General features: G+C 35.2%; 1 protein-coding gene across 7 annotated transcripts; it reads right to left on the reverse strand.

The window, feature by feature from the left end:
* Positions 1-63: 63 nt before the first annotated feature.
* Positions 64-19,841, reverse strand: hoatz (HOATZ cilia and flagella associated protein). 7 transcript variants are annotated; one of them, XR_015490430.1, is made up of 8 exons: positions 18,906-19,168; positions 18,634-18,669; positions 18,477-18,550; positions 7,140-7,199; positions 5,533-5,559; positions 5,243-5,356; positions 3,530-3,585; positions 870-996 (listed from the first exon to the last, which is right to left on the reverse strand). XR_015490430.1 is itself a non-coding variant. In XM_087252518.1 (7 exons), the coding sequence occupies exons 1-7, from the start codon at positions 19,105-19,107 to the stop codon at positions 930-932; spliced, it is 522 nt and encodes a 173-aa protein (XP_087108644.1). In that variant the 5' UTR covers positions 19,108-19,168; the 3' UTR covers positions 870-929.
* Between the last annotated feature and the right edge of the window lie 474 nt (positions 19,842-20,315).

The following is a 20,315-nucleotide window of genomic DNA, read 5'->3' on the forward strand; positions in this document are numbered from 1 at the left end:
CGAGACTCGGGCGCGAGACTGATCGAAGACGCGCGCGCACACAGACACACTCACACACAATAATCATAATACATCATCAACTGACAATGGCCAAGAAGCCGTGAGCTTTTATGTGACGAACAAATCACATTATAGCTTATAAGTACAAGGAATTAAACGGTATCAAGTTAACAGATTTGTTAAAAAGGCAACAAAAACACATATTAAATAGCTAAATTAACTTAAATACACCAATATATTTCACTAAAACATTACATTTTTAAATAGGACAGAAATGTAACCTTGGATCACAAAATCTTATGTTACAGGGTTATATTTTGGCAATATCAATATTAAATGTCTTACTGTAAATATCAAAACGTAATTTAATTAGTAATATGTATTAATAAGAACTTAATTTGTACAAATTTAAAGGTGATTTTCTCAATATTATTTTTAAAGCCCTTGGATTACATATATTTAAAGAGTAGCACACAAATTGGTCAAGATATATCACTTATCAACTATCACATATTGAAATCATATTTATTTTGCTCTGCATACATTTAAATATTTTTTAAAATGAAAGAAAAAAGACACCTATTAATGGTTTTGTGGTCCAGGGCCACAAATAGTCTTAAAAAACTGTTCTAATATATTAGAAGTGTTAAATGATTTTAAATATTCATGTTATTAGTGTTATTTTTGTATTATTTAATTAAGTTATGATAATATAAAATACATAAATATGAAAAAAAATGCATTTTAAAAAAGTATTTTAGCTTGTTAATATGTTAAACCACAGCTTCTATTTTGAGACACTTTTCTTTTGTTGGCTACAGTTGGGAGAACATATCTATGAATTTTGAAAGATAAAGTATTTGCTGAGATGGAGTTTATGTGGATCATTTATTGCCAACTGGAAAAAGACTTCATCTTATTAGTGTGTTTTATTGGAGCTTCTGAACTTCTTTCTGGTCTTCATCCACATCTGATGAAAGTGTCTTTGGAGCCAATCTACACAGAACACACATAAAAGACTTTAAAGAAACAATGAACCAATTATTTAAAAAAAGGCAAATTTTACAAGTCCCCTCATGTTAAACATTTGAGTTTTACCATTTTATAAATCCATTTAGCGGATCTCCACATCTGGCAGCACACAGCTTTGTTTAGCATAAACCTCTGAATTCGATTACATACCCCTATATACATTTCTGGAGAATGCCAAATACATCCCAGAAGCTACCCTTTTTTATTCCAGTTTTTGTTTTTGCGAATCTGCCAGAGGCTGCTGTGTACGCTTTTTGAAATCTCAAATTTCTCTCGCGACCGAACCGAAGTGTTCAAAAAAGCAGTTCAGAAAAAGAAAAGCCCTAACTGCAGCCTGATTTTTACCACTTTTCAGATTTTTACAATATTCTTACTCTGTTATTTACTTGTTTGTTTTATATTTTGGCTTTTGTTTTTGTCTTACATGCTTTCTGGAACCCTTCTGGAACTCCATTGTCACGGTCAACTCCGCTCTGCAAGTCAAATCCTCCGACGTATGTGCTACTGGACAAACTGGTAAAAGCAAAAGAGCTGTCCACACGGATGTAAGCGCATAAAAGAATGGCGTCATACTGCTCCATAGTGTTAATTTTAAAGATGAAATATAGCCATATGTTCATACATTTTCAGAATGAGCCTATGTTTCAGTCTGAATAGACCGTTAGCATCTCCCTCAAAAATGACCAACAAGTTTCAATAAGTTTATTATTTAAAAGTTTGACTCCTCTGTACTTCGTAGTGAGCACTAAAAGTAGCTATTTTCTAGGTTGACACAACTAGGGATAGCAATCATGATTTTCAAAAGTAATACAGTACTATCTGACCAATTATAAGTACTATTTGTTGAGCCTCCCTACACACTTATTAGGTACACGTCCAACTGCTTGTTGACGTACATTTCTAATCAGCCAATCACATGGCAGCAACTCAATTGTGGGGGGGTTGTGAGGGATAGGTGGAACTCCGGGAGTTTTCCGGGAGACTGAACAATACGGGAGACTTTCAGGAAAAACGGGAGTGTTGGCAGGTATGGTCAACCCCACAGCCGACCTAAGTATTGTTGCTGACCATGTCCATCCCTTTATGACCACAGTGTACCCATCTAGTAATGCAGGGGTCAACAAACTTGTTGCTGGAGGGCCGGTGTCCTGCAGATTTTAGCTCCACCCCTAATTAAACACCTGAACAAGCTAATCAAGGTCTTACTAGGCATACTTGAAACATCCAGGCAGATGTGTTGAGGCAAGTTGGAGCTAAACCCTGCAGGGACACCGGCCCTCCAGGACCAATATTGGTGAGCCCTGTTCTGATGGATACATCCAGCAGGATAACGCGCCATGTCATAAAGTGCGAATCATCTCAGACTGGGTTTCCTAAACATGACAATGAGTTCACTGTACTCAAATAGCCACCACAGTCACCAGATCTCGATCCAATAGAGCAACTTTGGGATGTGGTGGAACGGGAGATTTGCATCATGGATGTGCAGCTTACAAATCTGCAGCAACTGCGTTATGCTATCATGTCAATATGCAAAATCTCTGAGGAATATTTCAAGTACCTTATTGAATCACAAAGGATTAAGGCAGTTCTGACGGCAAAAGGAGTCCGACCCGGTACTAGTAAGATGTGCCTAATAAACTGTCCAGTGAGTGTATAGCCTGATAGAGCACTTGGACCTGGAATCGGCGCAATGATATTTTTTCCCACTTGGTTTATTGAACACAGCGTTGTACTTTGATTGTATTTTATAATTGTATTTTATATATGTATTATAGTTTTTTAAAAGCATTCAGCAACAAAGGTCATCTGAGCATCATTGTAAAATGTGTCATGCCTACACATTTAACTTACTAATGCTAGAAACCAATCTACCACACAGACTAATGAAAGTCTCTCTATGTGACATTAAGTAAGGGATTTTGCAATGACGCATTCATCAGCAAGGGAATTGTTTTGGATAATAGGACAGGTAATCAATGCAGGTTTGAGGCGTCTGTTCAAAGCAGAAAAGATCAGACAGATTTCAGATCAATATCTGAGCCTCAATATAAGCCTAAGTTGCTTTTCCAATAACCCTTCATCACCGGGCATGCAAATCAATTTTTGTAGGCTGGGAATCCATATAATAATGAAAATGTTAGAAACTGTCAGTATTTCCTCTCTCTGTCAAGCTGACAAACCATTTATCCTTTTCCAGAAAACCTGTTTAAATACTACTGAACTCCATGTGGTTTTCTTTTTTTATAATTGGATGTGATTTACAGTAGCAGAATCAGCGAAATTGCAGCCCTCATGCAGTCCACAGCAGTAAATTACTATTAAGCACACAATTACTATTACTTTATTGAACGCAGTATTACACTGCACTATACCATCACCTTCAATTATAGAAAGTTTATTGCGCTAAGTCATGAAATATACAGAGAGAAATATCCTGCTAAATGAAATTAAGGTAACTTGCTTGTCTCTGAGAACAGTTTGTTAAAATACATACCTTTTTTCTTCTAGTTTTCCTTTTTTTGGTTTGTGCTTGTAGGCAATCATCTCTTTCTGTTGAGAATATAAAGACAACCTGTATTTATTCTGCATGACTTTATTGACAAAGGAAACAAATGACATGGTAAAACAGCAAGCTCTCATTTGTTAACATGATTATTTATTGTATATCTTCCAATTATAAACAAATCACAATTACAGTAAAGAAAAACAAACCATATTCTGAAACACCGAAATACAAGACTGGATTAATAAATAGATGTTAGGTAAATGTCAGGTAAATGGCCAATTGTTGATCTATTTATCCTCCACAAACTCCTTTAGGCTAAAAATGTAAACATATAAATTCCCTCAATTTTCCATGTGTTTCAACAATGCGTTTTGGACTACACTGAATCTGGAAAGTAATCAAATTTATTTTCAAATTTCTTTTGTTACAGCCTTTTAACAAAATGGACAGGACTCATTCTACAAAAAAATAACCCATTTATGCATGGGCCAGTATAGGTTTATGACGATATGATAATCTTGGATAAAAATACTATGATTTCACATTATCACGGTATTGTAAATACTACTCTAAAATATGTTCTTTTAAAATTTCTGTTTTTTAAAAAACAACAACAATGTTTTTTCCCCATAAACATGATTTATTTTATTTCAAGAAAACATTTATAATATTTTGGAGTAGTAAACACTTATTCCTTTAAACACATAAAAAATACATAAAAAGCTATACCTTGTGAACGGTATAACAGAAATTTCAGCGGTATTAAAACCTTGACTTTGCCAAACCGCGATAAGCCTTGAAACCGGTTATCATCCGATGCCTTTAACCCATAATGACAGTAAAACAAGTTTGTTTTGAATATTTGAATCTTCAAAAAAAAAAAAATAAAGCAATAGTAATAATAATAATAATCACATGTAGTCAAATAATTCCAGGCCCCAATGCCCTTAGGTGCGTCCTGTTTCCACCCTAAAGTCCACAGTTAACAGTGGACATTAAAAATAGGACTGGCCTGCAGCAAGGAAAACTGAGCAATCATAGGAGAAGGGGCTTAGTCAGGGAAGACCTGATGGTCATTCACTACTGCATTCTTCGGTGGAGAGAGGAGAACCTTCTAGAAAAAGAGATGCCCAAGCTAGAGCCTGTGGGCCAAAGTTAGTGGTAACCTTTGATTTGGCCCACCATCCCATCTAGGAAAAGAGGCTTGAATGATAGGGATGCTTTAAAGATTGTCATTTCAAATTTAATGCAATTTTGATTTGTTTGTTTTACTGTTAAACTAAAATTAAACGTTTCAAAGTAAATGCTGTAATTGAGTTTAAAATGTACAAACAGTCACCGCACAGTTAGAGGACAATGCACAGGTATTGGTGCTTGACCAGTGTATTCAGCATTGCACTCCACTGTGTTATGTGATTGTTTATGCTTTTATTACCATAAGTTATTGTTTAAAAAAGGGATACTGCATTAGTTAATATGACTCAAAGTGATTCTTAAATATTATGAAATAGATTAGGAAATTACCCACGTAAAATAGTTTGGTGTATTTATCTTCGGCCCACGGCTCTCAATGATGTCCTTCAAATGAAAAAGTTTGGGCACCCCTGTTCTAGAAGAACAACCATCTCTGCAGCACTCTAATCAGTCTTGTATGTTAGAATAGCCAAACTCCATGACAGCCCATCTATTTACCAACTTTACCTGAGTTTACCAATAGGTATCTGGTCTGGAGATTTGGTCTGGAGAAAACCAGATACAACTCCAACACCTAGCCAACCCCATTCCTACAGTAGCAATGTTTTCCAACAGTAGAAGCTGGTGGAATAGTCAAGATTTAAGGAACGATGAATGCAGAAATGCAGAGTCAGTTCATCTTTCAACAAGACAATGAAACTAAGTACACAGCAAAGAAGGCAAAGGATACTATATAATATATATCGGGTCTTTGTGTAATACCAGAGTTGATCAGACTCAAGTAACACCACACTCACCAGTGATTCAAGAAGCAGAGTCATTGCCTTTGAAACAAAAATGTAAACATCAATGTGGACAATGATCAAATATAAAAATAAAACATTATAGACAATGATCAAATATAAATAAATAAATAAATAAATAAATAGTGGGGGTGGCACGATGGCTCAGTGGTTAGCACTGTTGCCTCACAGCAAGAAGGTCGCTGGTTCAAGTCCCAACTGGGCCAGTTGGCATTTCTCTGAGGAGTTTGCATGTTCTCCCAGTGTTCACGTGGGTTTCCTCTTTGTGCTCTGGGATCTACCACAATCCAAAGACAAGGTATAAGTGAATTGTGTAAGCATAATTGTCCAAAGTTTATGTATGTGTGTGAGAGAATGAGTGTAAATTGATGTTTCCCAGTGCTAAGTTGCAGCTGGAAGGGCATCCGCTGTGTCAAACACATGCTGAAATAGTTGGCGGTTCATTTCGCTGTGCCGACCTATGAAATAGAGACTAAGCCGAAGGAAAATGAATGAATGAATGAATGAATGAATGAATGAATGAATGAATAATGCTCTTCCCCCAAGCCAGCAGCTGATCGGATGCAGTCAGGTGTGTGTCTGGTACATTTAAGTCACTTCTTGGGTCTGCATAGGTTTAGGTCTCATTTTCAAATAACATATGGGTCCGGGTTGGTATTGTTAAGCACATTTACAGGTCTCATCTGGTTCAGGTAGGAATTTTTTGACTCGTAAAGATGTTTTAGATGCAGTGACTTAATACCTGGCTCTATGGTGGCTCTCGAAATGGTGGAAAGGCAAAGCAGTTCTTAGAAGACACAACGGATGAACCAGTTCCCAACTAACACCTAATTGATTCTAGTAAAGTGGTATCTGAATGTCCTCGAGTGGCCCAGAAAGAGCCCAGATGTGAACCCGATTGAACCTAATATGAAAATAGCAGTGCACCAATGCAGTGCATCCAAGCTGATTAAGCCTGAGAAGTACTGCATTGAAGAATGGGAGAAACTGCCCAAAATAGGTGTGCCCAGCTTGCAGCATCATTTGCACAGATATTTGAGGCTGTAATTTGTGCCAAAGGTGCATCAACTTTGATGAGCAAAGACATGGTGCATGATGTCTCTTTCCTTTTTCAAAGATTAAAAAAAAAAAAAAAAAACTTTATTTTCTTTGTCATTAAGGGGTAATGATTGTAGAATGTTGAGGAAAAATATTACTTTGATATATTTAGAATTTAGGCTATAACTTTCCAGATATACTATATTAACAAACCAGGGGTTGGATAAAGCACCACCACCTCATAATCATCAGGCTGTTCCCCAGAGATACATCAAAGTGTAAAGGAAGCCCACCCTCCCCTCTGCTCCTCCTCTATAGGGGAGGATGCCCTAAGAAATGCTGAGGCTCTGGGGAAAAAGTGCTGAGGAAGGGAAAGAGAGCACTCTAATGAATGGAGAGAAATAAAACACTTGGCTGTCTGAGGAACCTGTCCTGCAGCATCTAAATATGCAATAGCTGTGTTAGCAGAAGACCTGAGATGAGCTTTAGGCTGATCCAAACTGAATAGAAAGACAGGAGTGCATGTTTTAACCTAATGGGGACAAGTACTTTAGAATTCTTACCTTAATTCGTTCATCCCTCTGCTTTTTCAGAAGGGCGATAATCTGGTCTCGATTTTTTGCCTAACACATAAATAAAATATGAATTAGAATGAGATTGTATGATTATTTACAGCATGAAAAACCTAGAGAAAGAAGTCACACAAAAGTCTCGCCAAGATTATATTTATTTGTTTTATTCAACAACGAGACATTTCTATTGTTAAAGATTATTAGGTTTGCTTGAGCTTTTAAGCTTTTGTACAACTTGGCTCACTACTTGAGACAGCTCTGAATTTTTGTGGTATATCTTTTCAAGCTAAACAGAGGCTGCATTTCATAAATTGGATGATAAAAAAATCCAGACATTCATTGTAATCTCATACATAAATACCACAGAACATTTAACGTACACTCACCGGCCACTTTATTAGGTACACCTTACTAGTACCAGGTTGGTCCTTCTTCTGCCTTAATCCTTAGTGGCATAGATTCAATAAGGTACTAGAAATATTCTTCAGAGATTTTGGTCCATTTTGACATGATAACATCACACAGTTACAGCAGATTTGTTGGCTGACATCCATGATGCGAATCTTCCGTTCTACCCCATCCCAAAGGTGCTCTATTGGATCGAGATCTGGTGACTGTGGAGGCCATTTGAATACAGTGAACTCATTGTCATGTTCAAGAAACCAGCCTGAAATGATTTGCACTTTATGACATGGGATGTTGTCCTTCTGGTAGCAGCCATCAGAAGATGGGTACACTGTGGTCATAAAGGGATGGACATGTTCAGCAACAATACTCAGGTAGACTGTGATGTTGTCACGATGCTCAGTTGGTGCTAATCGGCCCAAAATGTGCCAAGAAAATATCCCCCACACCATTACACCACCACCACCAGCCTGAATCGTTGATACAAGGCGGGATGGATCCATGCTTTCATGTTGTTGATGCTAACTTCTGACCCTACCTTCCGAAAGTCGCAGCAGAAATAAAGCCTCAGTTTCCTGTTCTTAGCTGACAGGAGTGGCACCCGGTGTGGTCTTTTACTGCTGTAGCCCATCCGCCTCAAGGTTGGACATTGTGCGTTTAGGGATGCTCTTCTGCACACCGTTTAACGAGTGGTTATTTGAGTTACTGTTGCCATACTATCAGCTAGAACCAGTTCGGCCAGTCTCCTCTAACCTCTGGCATCAACAAGGGAATTGAGCCCAGTAAACTGCCACTCGCTAGATATTTTCTTTTTTTCAAACCATGTTCTGTAAACCCTAGAATTTTTTTTTTTTTTTTGTGAAAATCCCAGTTGATCAGCTGTTTCTAAAATACTCAGAACAGCCAGTCTGGCACCAAACACCATGCCATGGTCAAAGTCACTTACAGTAATTCACCTTTCTTCCTCATTATGATGCTCGGTTTGAACTGCAGCAAATCGTCTTGACCATGTATACATGCTTAAATGCATTGAGTTGCTGCCGTGTGAATGACTGATTGGAAATTTGAGTTAACGAGCAGTTGGACAGGTGTACCTTATAAAGTGGCCGGCGAGTGTATATTCACAAATTGATATCTTCAGATGCCAATTAATGCTATCAATTTTTGCAATTCATAATAGCAATACACTAAAACATTCTACAAACACCCTAACTCTATTAATGTACTAAAACATGCTAGCAGCATGCATATGCCATTCTAAACCCTAAAAATGAGATGAATCAAAGCTGCAAGCAGCAATGAAATGAACCTCAAAAGTGAGATAATGCAAGCAAAGCACTGAAAACGTTAACCTTAACAAGATGTTAATGAATGCTAATAACTCTAGAAATACTCAAAGCATGCTACTTAATTAAGAGCTATTTAGAGCTATCAATGCTCTAAATGAATAATGCAATGTGCTAAAACCTGCTAGGAAAATGCTTTGTGTTAACAGTGTGCCAAGTCATGTATAAATGAGCTATTTGCATATTTTTAACCATTTTTGACTTTTAGGCTTTCACGGCAAAAATGAAAGTTGGTCAACAAACTTTGCTATCAGTTTATAATTTAAATGAACTGTTTTCTATTTTACTATATTTGTAATTTATTTATGTCTGCTATGGCAAAACTGAATTGTCAGCGACCAGGCTTCAGCGTCACATGATCCTTAAGAAGTTCTTCTAAAATACTGATGTTCAATTTCATCACAAACAATATACAAAAACAATAATGTAAAAATTAATTTCTGATCATTAAATCATATTTAAATAACCTCTGAAGGATCATGTGAGACTGGAGTAATGATGCTGAAAACAGTAAATGAAACATGAAATTGAAAACACAATATATTTCACAAAATTACTGTAAATATCCTGATCTGATTATTGTTACTTCATGGAAGATTACCTTTTAAAAATGTGGAAATCTCAAATCAAAGCAAAGCAGACACATATTTCAATTTAACATATTTGCTATATACAAATATGCATGTAAATACTACCAGGGTACATACCAGTTACTGTAAGTAATATACTGACACCTTAATGACTGTCTGTATAAGATTCTTCATGACACACACACTTGCACTGCTGAACAGACTTCAGATGTGAGTATACGCCGGCCGACAGCTGCATTACTAAACAAGCCTCATCATTTTGATTTAGCGCCCGTAGTTTCTGGCTGCACTTAATGTCATTTCATTAAATCCATTACATGCTTGTTCACTGTAACCATTTTTCAAGCCAGTGTCATTTTATGGCAGCTTAATCCGTTATAATAATGTAATGTAACGTCTTTGTTGATTATTATCACCCAATGTAAACATCTGTCATCCTACAATCTGCTAAAACTCTTGCAACTAAATCAACTGGAGTTTTGGCACAACGGCACAATTCATCTGCAAAAATCACATTAGAGCAGACTGCAGTATGATTACAGTTTCTTATGCTGACGTAAACACTATGATTAAATATATATATATATATATATATATATATATATATATATATATATATATATATATATATATATATATATATATATATATATGTGTATAGAACAATGAATTTTTGAATCAAAATGAAGCATTTTTGAATTCTGCTATGGAGGTTTTCACATATATAAGCTTAGCACTGGCAATTTATAATTCTCTGATTCAGAGGGTTTGGGAATGAGGTTAATTAGCTAAGAGTAATCTCATGAAATGGACCTGTCCTCCAGAGGGCCATCCATCTTGTGCATGCAGGTTGATTACTCACAGTGGAAATGCAGGCATTACATTGAGGGTACTGCCCACTGCCATCTACATGCTAACGTCAGATGAATGAATGAACGAGATGAATGACTGACCATATTGTGAAGAACACATTCAATTGACGACTGACCATATTGTGAAGAACACATGAAACGACAGCTTATAGAGAAAAAGAGCTAAAGTGAAGCAAATGGACCTAGTAAAATGCATTAAAAGAAAGCAAAAAAAAAAAAATTAACAATTACTAATCAATGTTTGTTTAGTATGATTTAAATACTACTAAGAATCATTTATACTGTATTTATTGTTTTCATTTTAATTTAAGTTACATTATCAGTAATTTTATATATATTTTACGCTTTATGGGACCTTGATGCTCCACACCTTTCTTGTTAAAAATATATATCTGTGCAATGCAATAAAATTGGTTTTATTATTTTTTTTTTATATGTCAACTATGTTAATAATATTTTAGTGAATTTCTCATTAATGTTTTAAAAACTATGAAAACATAAAATTGTGTTGTAGACATGCCATGCGGAACTTGGTTTGTAGTTAGATGGTGGAATATGTCAACTCTGTTATTGTCAACACTGTTAGTGCACTGTAAAAAAATTATCTCCAGCAGCTGGGAAAATAACGGCCATTAAATTACAGAAATTTACCGTAAAATAATGGATATTAAATTACAGAAATTTCCTTAAATTTAAATTTCTGTTAAATTTCTGTAATTCAATAGCTGTTACTTTTAACTATAAATTTCTGTAATTTAATGGCCGATTTTTTATGTTTTTTTTAACTGCTGGAAATAAATTACAGATTTTTTTTACAGTGTGGTTTAAAATGTTTACCAATAAGTTCAAAGCAATTAGTAATAGAATCAATTGTGCCCTATTACATTAACCATTTTCCATTACTTTTCATTAATAATTGATTCATTTTAGTGTAAATTACATATTGGTTGTATACAAAGTATGGACATAAGTCAAATATTTCTATAGTTACAAAAATAAAGAAACAAACAAAACCATTTTATATTATCAAATTCCATACAAATACACAGATATAAAGATGACTATAAAAATAGTTACCAAATGAACCCTTTTCACATTTCTGGGTTTCTTAGCAGCAGAAGCCATTATAGTTGGGTAAATGTAGAGTTCAGTAAATAGGAGAGTACAATTTATTTATTTATTTGTATTTGCTCAAGCGATTAAAGTGAAAGTGGCTGAGAGAGCTTATCGTGCTGTAATTTAAGTAAAGATCTGCATTCATTTGTAGCACACATGCTACAAATACTCACCACGCAAACGCATAAAAAAACGCGCTGCATTTTTTACACAATACAAACTAATTAATAAAACGTGCTGCATTTTCTTACGATGCAAACAATTTGCAAAAATGTGCAGCATTTTAGTTTTTTAATTTTTTGATTTTCTAATTTTAACATCCTGATCACCTTGTCTTTTTATAATTAAATGACCATAACCTAAATAGCCAGGTCTGTCACATTTAAGGGGCCCACTTAAAACATTTCCATTGTGTTCCGAACTATTTGAAAGTGTTGTGAGAAAATGCTGAGAGTTTACGTAAATTGTTTGCGTTGTGAGAAAACGCACTTCTTTTTTAAATTTGTCTGTGTTGTGAGTAAATGAAATGCATTTTTTAAAAATGTGTTTGTGTTGTGAGAAAATGCAGTGTGGTTTATTAGTTTCTTTGTTTTGTGAGAAAATACAGCACAGATGAAGATATTTTCTTATTTTGCTGGTGTTTTTTGTAATATGTAAATATGACCCTATTTCGTGAATAATATGGGCTCTTTAAGGAAAACCTCAAACACACCGCTTCCTTGTGTGACAACATGGGAAAATCAACAAGCCAGAATCCACAAAAAAGCCATTTTTTCAATTTGCTAAATTACATTGGGATAAAGGCAAAAGCCACATGTCCTGTGGTCTGATGGAACGAAGATTGAACCATAACAACCAGTGTTACATTAGGAGGACAAAGTGCAAAGCTTACAAGCCTAGGAACACCATCCCAACTGTTAAGTATGGGGCAGCAGCATCATGTTGTGGGGTTGTTTTACTGCAGGAAGGACTGGTCAACTTCAAAGCATAGAAGGCATTGTAAACAAAGAACATTATGTAGAAAAACTGAAGCAACATCACAAGACATCAGCCAGGAAATTAAAACTTGGCCACAAATGGGTCTTCCAAACAGACTATGACCCTAAGCATTTGGCCAAATTAGTTAAAATGTGCTTTAAGGACAACAGAGTGAATGTTTTGGAGTGGCCATCACAAAGCTCTGATTTCAATCCTATAGAAAATTTGTGGGCAGAGTTGAAAAAGCTTGTGCGAGCAAGACAGCCTACAAATCTGACTCTGTTACACCTAAACCTTTTGGTCACCTTTATTGTGGAAGCTTGTGAAAGGATACCTAAAACAAGTGAGCAAAATTATACAGTTTAAAGGCAAAGCTAAAAAATACCAAGGAGATGTGTGTAAACTTTTGACTGTTGAGAAATCCGTAAAAATTCTTTTTTTTAAAAAAATTCCCTCATTATTCTGGCATTTAGCAAATGTAAATCTTTTAGGTAATCCTAACGGACCTAAAATAGTAAACTTTAGTATGATAAAAAATGGTTATGTTCCTTTTTTAGAACTTCTGGTTTCAACTGTACATTTAAAAAAATATATATATTTAAATATTAAAAACTTTCAAGGATGACATTTTAACTTGTTTATGTTAAAACATACATAAAGATAAAAAAAAATTAGGATGTAAGCATAATTTGCTCTAAAAATGCATCTCCTGTCAATTTTTATCTGAAATTGTGATGCTAAATTAGCTCTACATACAACATCAGTATGCTCATCAGGTTTTGTGGCAAATACAGCCAGACACATTGAAAAAAAAAATAAAAAAGGAAAGAGTAGTTTCTTGTCCCAAACAGTGCCCCGAGAACAGGACAAATCAATGCCCTCTTATTCTTATAAGCTGATTAACTGATCTGCAAGACCAGTGATTTCTTTCTAATCTGATTAGTGGATGTGGTTAGTGCAGTGTTGGGAGAGAAAGTAGCTATGCGGACAGATTCATCATCGCACAAATGTAGGGCTTAAGAGTGGCTCAGCAGGCTCTTAAGGATTCTGCCGGCTGGATAAAATTACAACTGACTCCTCTGCGTGAGAATTTACACGAGGCAGACAGCGCTGGAAACCTTTAAATTAAATCTGCCGGCTTGTCTGTTGTCTCTGTTTGAAAGCATTGGAAGTGCACAATCAATCAGCACAATAATCGTCTGGTAATAGAAGCATAACTTCAGAGGTACTGTGCCAGAGAAAGGGGTGCATTGTTATGAAAGTTATAGACCGGTTTATAATGGTATGAAGGTTTGTGAAGAAGTGTTTTGGTATCAAAATGTAAGACATTTCTTTTCACATAGTGTTTTAATTCATGCCTTTTTTGACCACTTTGAGGTTCTTTATCTTAAATGTCTATGGCTTGGGTGTTTAAGCATGAATTTTTATATTGTTTTGATTTTATATTTTGAAAAAATAATGCACAATTTACAGTTGAAATCAGAATTATTAAACCCTCTTTAAAATTGCTTTTCTTTTTAAACATTTCGCCAAATTATGTTTAAAAGAGCAAGGAAATTTTCACAGGATGTCTGATAATATTTTTTCTTCTGGAGAAAGTCCATTTGTTTTATTTCGGCTAGAATAAAAGCAGTTTTTATTTTTTTAAACACCATGTTAAGGTCAAAATTATAAGCCCCTTTAAGCTCTTTTTTTAACCGATATTCTACAAAACAAACCATCCTTATACAATAACTTGCCTAATTCCCCTAACCTAGTTAACCTAATTAACCTAGTTAAGCCTTCAAATGTCACTTTAAGCTGCATAGAAATGTCTTGAAACATATATAGTAAATATTATTTACTATCGTAATGGCAAAGATAAAATAAATCAGTTATTAGAAATTAAAACTATGTTTAGAAATGAAGATGAAACAAATATTCTCTCTCTTAAAGAGAAATTGGGGAAAAAATAAACGGGGGGGCTAATAATTCAGGGAGGGCTATTAATACTGATTGCAACTGTACATATGAGCATGAAAGGAGATGGTAAAAAATGATACGGAAAACAGCAGAATTCACTTCGGTTAAAAACAAAACATTAACTACACTGAAATCTGTGGGCTTTTGTTAGAATCTAAAGATGTTTTACATTTATTTCCACCTTTAGTTAAACTTTAGAATGTAAAGCTTAGGTCCTTTCTAGGTAGTGCGCTTTATTTACATGTTCTCTAGGTTATTGAATTGGTTTGTTTTAGTTTGAGAATTAAAGCATTGTATTTAAAGAGTGCACAAGTGCTGGAGAAACCTGGAGGTATGCAAGGGACATGCAAAAGAAAAATTCTGTCATCATTTTTCCATTTGTTTCAAACCTGTTTATATCTTGTATTAAGGTCTGTAAAGAAGTGTTTTGGTATGACAAATAGACATGCAAGACATTTCTGTTTACAACTATGCTGCGTCCCAATTAGCATACTTTTACTACGCCCTAAAAGTATTTACTTTTTTGTGAAGGAAAAACATATACTTTTGAATGTGTAACAGAAGAATATGCAAGCTTTCGGACATACTACTACCTCGTTAAGAGATGGTGTTGCTTAGTTATGAACTCTGTCAATCTTCCACACATCATCCACATTTCTGTCATATTTAATTTCTTAGAGAAGCAGCAGCAGGTTAATCTGCCATTCACGAGTCTTTCATGCAGAGAAATCTCCTCAGGTCTTTGGATAATTACATTTAGATGTTAATGTCCAAATACATCTTTATATAAGTTCAGAATTGTTGTTGCAGATGAAATATAACACAGAAAAGGCGATTTCAATATTTTCTAGTGGGCTAGATATTAATCAACACTCATACAAACATCTTTTTTCAAAGTTTCTCTACTTGACGGTTGGTCTCGCACATCCTAGTTTATTTACACTTTGACTTCTAATCAAATTCACATCCAACGCGCAGTGTACTGTGGGCAATTTTAGCAGTTAGAGTATGGACAGTTCTACACTTAAAATTTTTTACCAGAAACAGTAAACCATCCAGGAACCTTTGACATACCCTTTTCCACATACTACTATTTGGGACAGTTTTTGAAAATAGAATTACTATTTTGGACAGATAGTATGCAAATTAGGACACAGCACTAGTGTTTTAATTCATGCCTTGACCACTTTGAGGTTTACGAAAGAAGAAATGTTTGAGAGTTTCTCTCTTGAGCACAAAGGAAAAGGCTGCTTTTCCCACCATTCATCAGAATATCTTGTTTTGTGGTTTACAGAAGAAGTTCAAAAATATTTTGAACCACCGAGTAAATAATAAAGGAATTTTAATTTTGGGTGAATTATCCCTTTAATACTAGGTCTAAACTGGGCTCAAGAGGGTTAGGAGTGTGTAAAACTTCTAGCAACAAAGATCGTTTAACACGGTCCGAAAGCTGTTATTTTATATGTATTATATTTCTTTATTTTTTTTACATTATTATATTTCAGAATGTTTTTTAGCTCCGGTTTCCCCCACAAGTCCATTGACATGTGGTATAGGACATGTTCCCAAAATAGTGGTTTATAAATAAACTTTGAATTGATTTGAATAGTATTAAATGACACTGATGCAGCACCATTAAAAATCTTAAATGATCTGTGATGCTCCTCAGAGACTCTTTTTGCTAATGCCACTCTAAAACTTGCGATTCCAGCTTGCCAGATGTACACTTAGAAACCCTGCTGATCTCAAATCATCTTTCATCAGTGATCTATAACCGCTCTCCACAGAGTGGCTCATTAGCTCTTTATGCTGCGATGCACAGTCTAGAAATAAAAATCACAGCAAAAGGAGAATCATGACAGAAGCTGGAGTCATCTACTCCAAACAGCTTATTTTTGCATGTGCATTTTCAATGTGTTCGGATATACCACATATTTAAAACTACTCATGAAATTTTAGTTTTTGCTCCACAGAAAGTATAATTACATTATTAAACCAGGGGCTTTGACTTTCCAATAGGCCCCCTTTTTTACACTTAAGGTTAAGGCATTTGTTGATCTGCATGGTCAAAAGTGGTCAATGCTGGATGTGAACAAGGTTTAAAATGTTTTGTCCACTTTCAGAGGTAGTTACCTTTCAACACCAAATACTGAACCTTTCAAGAGAAAAAAAGAGGTACCTTTCAAGGAGTGGCATAGTTTTGGCCAGAGTTTGGTGCAAATGTGTTAAGAGTGGGAGATGGTAAACCTGGAGTGGATTGAAAATGTTTTGAGCATGGAGTGGAAATTTTTGTTGCTCTACTCGTCTCACATACTCTGGTCAGAGAGTATGTGTAAAGAAAAAAGAAAAAAGAAAAGAAAAAAAACAAGACAAAAAAAAATATATATATATATATTATCTAATATTTTAAATATGGACTCCAATACTTTAAATTTGGACTGCACCTTCAAGTACAGTGTATCCGTAAAATAATTTCCACTTTTTCTACATTTTACGTTACAGCCTTATTCCAAATTAGATTATAGAAATAATATTAAATAACAAAATATTGTATATATTAAGGCGATGCAGTGGCGCAGTAGGTAGTGCTGTCGCCTCACAGCAAGAAGGTCGCTGGTTTGAGCCTCGGCTGGGTCAATTGGGGTTTCTATGTGAAGTTTGCCTGTTCTCCCTGCGTTCGCATGGGTTTCCTCTGGGTGTTCCGGTTTCCCCCACAGTCCAAAGACATGCGGTACAGGTGAATTGGGTAGGCTAAATTGTCTGGAGAGTATGATTGTGAATGAGTGTGTATGGATGTTTCCCAGAGATGGTTTGCGGCTGGAAGGGCATCCGCTGTGTAAAACGTGCTGGATGAGTTGACAGTTCATTCCGCTGTGGCGACCCCGGATTAATAAAGGGACTAAGCCGGAAAGAAAATGAAGGAATTAATGTATATATTGAAGCATGGTGGTGGCAACATCATGCGTTTGGCATGTTTTTCAAAAGCAGGAATTGGCAGACAACTCAGGACTGAAAAAAAGATGAATTCAGTGACAACCTTAAGCCAGTGTGTCATAATTTTCGTGACGAACAAATTTCTACCAACGAAAATTAGAAGAAAACTAAATAAAAATTAAGTGATGATGACGACAACTATAAAAAAAATATAATGAGATATTTGTATATTCGTCAACTTTTTTTTGGATAATATCCAATCAAATTTAATCATGGTGTGTGATGCATAATGCACGCACACACACACACACACACACACACACACACACACACACACACTTGAAAATAACTGATCCACAGAAGAAACGGGATGAGATTACATCATCATCCATAAAGATCATCCTTTTAAAGATTTAATTACATAAAATTTTTAATTGCATAAAATTGCTGTTTGGAGCTTATGTAGGCCTACAGATTAAATTCATGTTGAACTAAATAAACAGTAACTAAACACAAGTACATCTTATTGAACAATTTATTTTCATCACCAATTATCATAGTACAAGTTTCTCAAGCAGTTTGTGATGCATTTTGGAAACAGAAGGTGAGTCCCTGGTCTAATACACCACCTGGCTTGAGAAACCCTTCCTTACAGATTTATTACTTGGGTTGCACACATATTCTGAATGCCTTCGGCAGAATTCAAATGAGCCATTTTAAATCTAGATTAATTCCGAGGTTAATCTAGATTTAAAAATTTTTTTTATCTATGCCCACCTATAGTTTTACCCAGTGCAAGTGCAATTGAACACATTATTTACATATCTTCCTCATCAGTATTTTTTTGGTAGAGCTTGAACTGAGCTGGCATAGATGCAGCATCAAGCAAAAATAAATGTTTAAATAAACAATGTTACTGTTAGTGTGGTATTTGTGACCCCTGATAAATGTATTGCTTGTGTTTGCAGCATGTTCAGCAACATAAGCATGCGGATGTGCCACTAAATACAAATATTAAAACAAACAAACAAAAGAACAATTAAAACAAAATATTTTTTTCCACGATTAACGTTAAATGAAAATAGTACATATGTGGACTCTTGAACAAAGCCACTGAGATCTCACCATCTCCATGTATCTCTGCTTCTCCTCCTCCTTTTGCCTCAGGTAAGCATCTTGTTGGATTTCCTCATTCCTCTCTACCAAACAAACAGATTATATTTAATAGTAGCAAAATATAATACACTAATAAAATACAACAACATAGCTGATCTACACTTACTTGACCATGGCGCTTGATTTGCAGCAGCATTTGTGGCTTTAAAACAACAACAACACAAGATTGTTAAGGATATCTAGCCAGTCTTAACCTTTATTTCTAATACTTTCATACTCCACCGTGCGCTTTGTTGGATCCATATTCAAAGAACCAAATTAGACCTAAATGTCAAAAGCGTCATGATGCAGTTACCATAACGTTAAAGGGTTTTAATGTTTTCCACAGCTCATTTATACAGCCACTTTACACACACACTATAAAGCTAACTTACTTACTGTTCGGGGTTTTCGCAACTTTTAAGCGCTGTCTGATGTCGGAAGAAACGAGACGGGACTCTATCGGTGGTTGAAGAGAAAGAGAATTCCAGAAAAGCTTTGCGTACGCCACATCTTCTTGCGACGCTCCATGAAAAACTGTATACAATTTTTCGACTTCTGTAAGACCGTCTAAAACCTCTTCGTCTAGTTCTTCACTCATAGTTTGCAAGCAATAGGTAGCCGTTACATGTGTATTGCCGTTACCAAGGTAACCCCTCACTAGTAGACGGAAGTAAGTAATTCCAAAAGAAAAGTAGAAGGACGATACATTCAAAATACTTATTTCGAAGGGGGAGACACTAAAAACAAACAAGTTAATTGTTTACCTATTGGTTACGCTGTGTAACCAAAATATACACGTTTTGAAAAGTAAAACATTTCTTTCGCCCCCTGGTGGCGAGCGGTATGAATAATAAACTCGCCCTCGTGCTTTTTTTATAACGTTCGCTACAAGATGTGGTTGGCAAGGTAAGATTTAGCTTGTTTTCTTTATTTAATCTTATGTATAATTTTTCAAAAAGATGTTTTTGAAGTTTCATGTAGTTAATAAGTATCTAAGCCTATACATTTGGTGTTACAAACCATCATGTAAAGAATCTATCTGAGGATGTATGCGCATATTTTTAACCTATATCCAGTATGCACATTATGATAATATATACGCTGCATATATGTGTATGCCATAAATAGGCAACATTGAGGTGCATATAGGTGCAAATAACAATTAGAAACTGATTTTGTCCATCTTAGATTTATGATCAAACATGTTTGCTTTATTTTCTTCTTATATTTATGGACTGTTTGTTTTCTGATGTGTATGCCGGTCTTCAGTTTTGACCTGTACTATTAACACAGTATTAGTTTTATTTTTTCAGTACATTTTAAAGTTACAAACGTATATAGTAGATATATTAGGGCTGTGCAACTTGACAATATGGACAAAATAAAAAGTCTATTATTTCATATTATACTCAATTGTTGATTTTGTGATGTTCATTTCATATTATTTTTGGTAATACACTTTTATTATTTATGAGCACAATCTTTCAAACCACTAGGGGATGCACATTGTAAATAAAAAAAGTTGACAAATTAAAAATCAAGGCTACAAACGTCCATTTTCAACCCAATTAATGCAGTTGACTCGATTTTAGTTGAGTAAACTCAAAAATGTCCTGAAGTTTGATGCCTAAAATATTCAGTTGAGTCAACTTTTATACAGTGCAGACAGAAGCAAAAATGCAGCATTTCGAAAAATGTGCACTGTGCAGTTTATTTTGTGATTTTATTATTTTTAAGTTGGACCTGTATTTCCCAGAGATTGGTTGCGGCTGAAAGGGCATCCGCTGCGTAAAAACTTGCTGGATA

Source organism: Danio rerio, chromosome 5 (assembly GCF_052040795.2).
Source record: "Danio rerio strain M-AB ecotype USA chromosome 5, GRCz13ab, whole genome shotgun sequence".
In the NCBI taxonomy this organism is placed as follows: Eukaryota; Metazoa; Chordata; class Actinopteri; order Cypriniformes; family Danionidae; genus Danio; species Danio rerio.

Excerpts from the sequence above, each read along its gene's own strand:
- hoatz (XM_087252518.1), bottom strand. The coding sequence starts at position 19,107 with ATGAGTGAAGAACTAGACGAAGAGGTTTTAGACGGTCTTACAGAAGTC. Across the intron at positions 18,551-18,633 it reads AAATCAAGCGCCATGGTCAA|AGAGGAATGAGGAAATCCAA; the intron begins GTAAGTGTAGAT and ends TTTGTTTGGTAG. Across the intron at positions 5,560-7,139 it reads AGAGGGATGAACGAATTAAG|GCAATGACTCTGCTTCTTGA; the intron begins GTAAGAATTCTA and ends TTTGTTTCAAAG.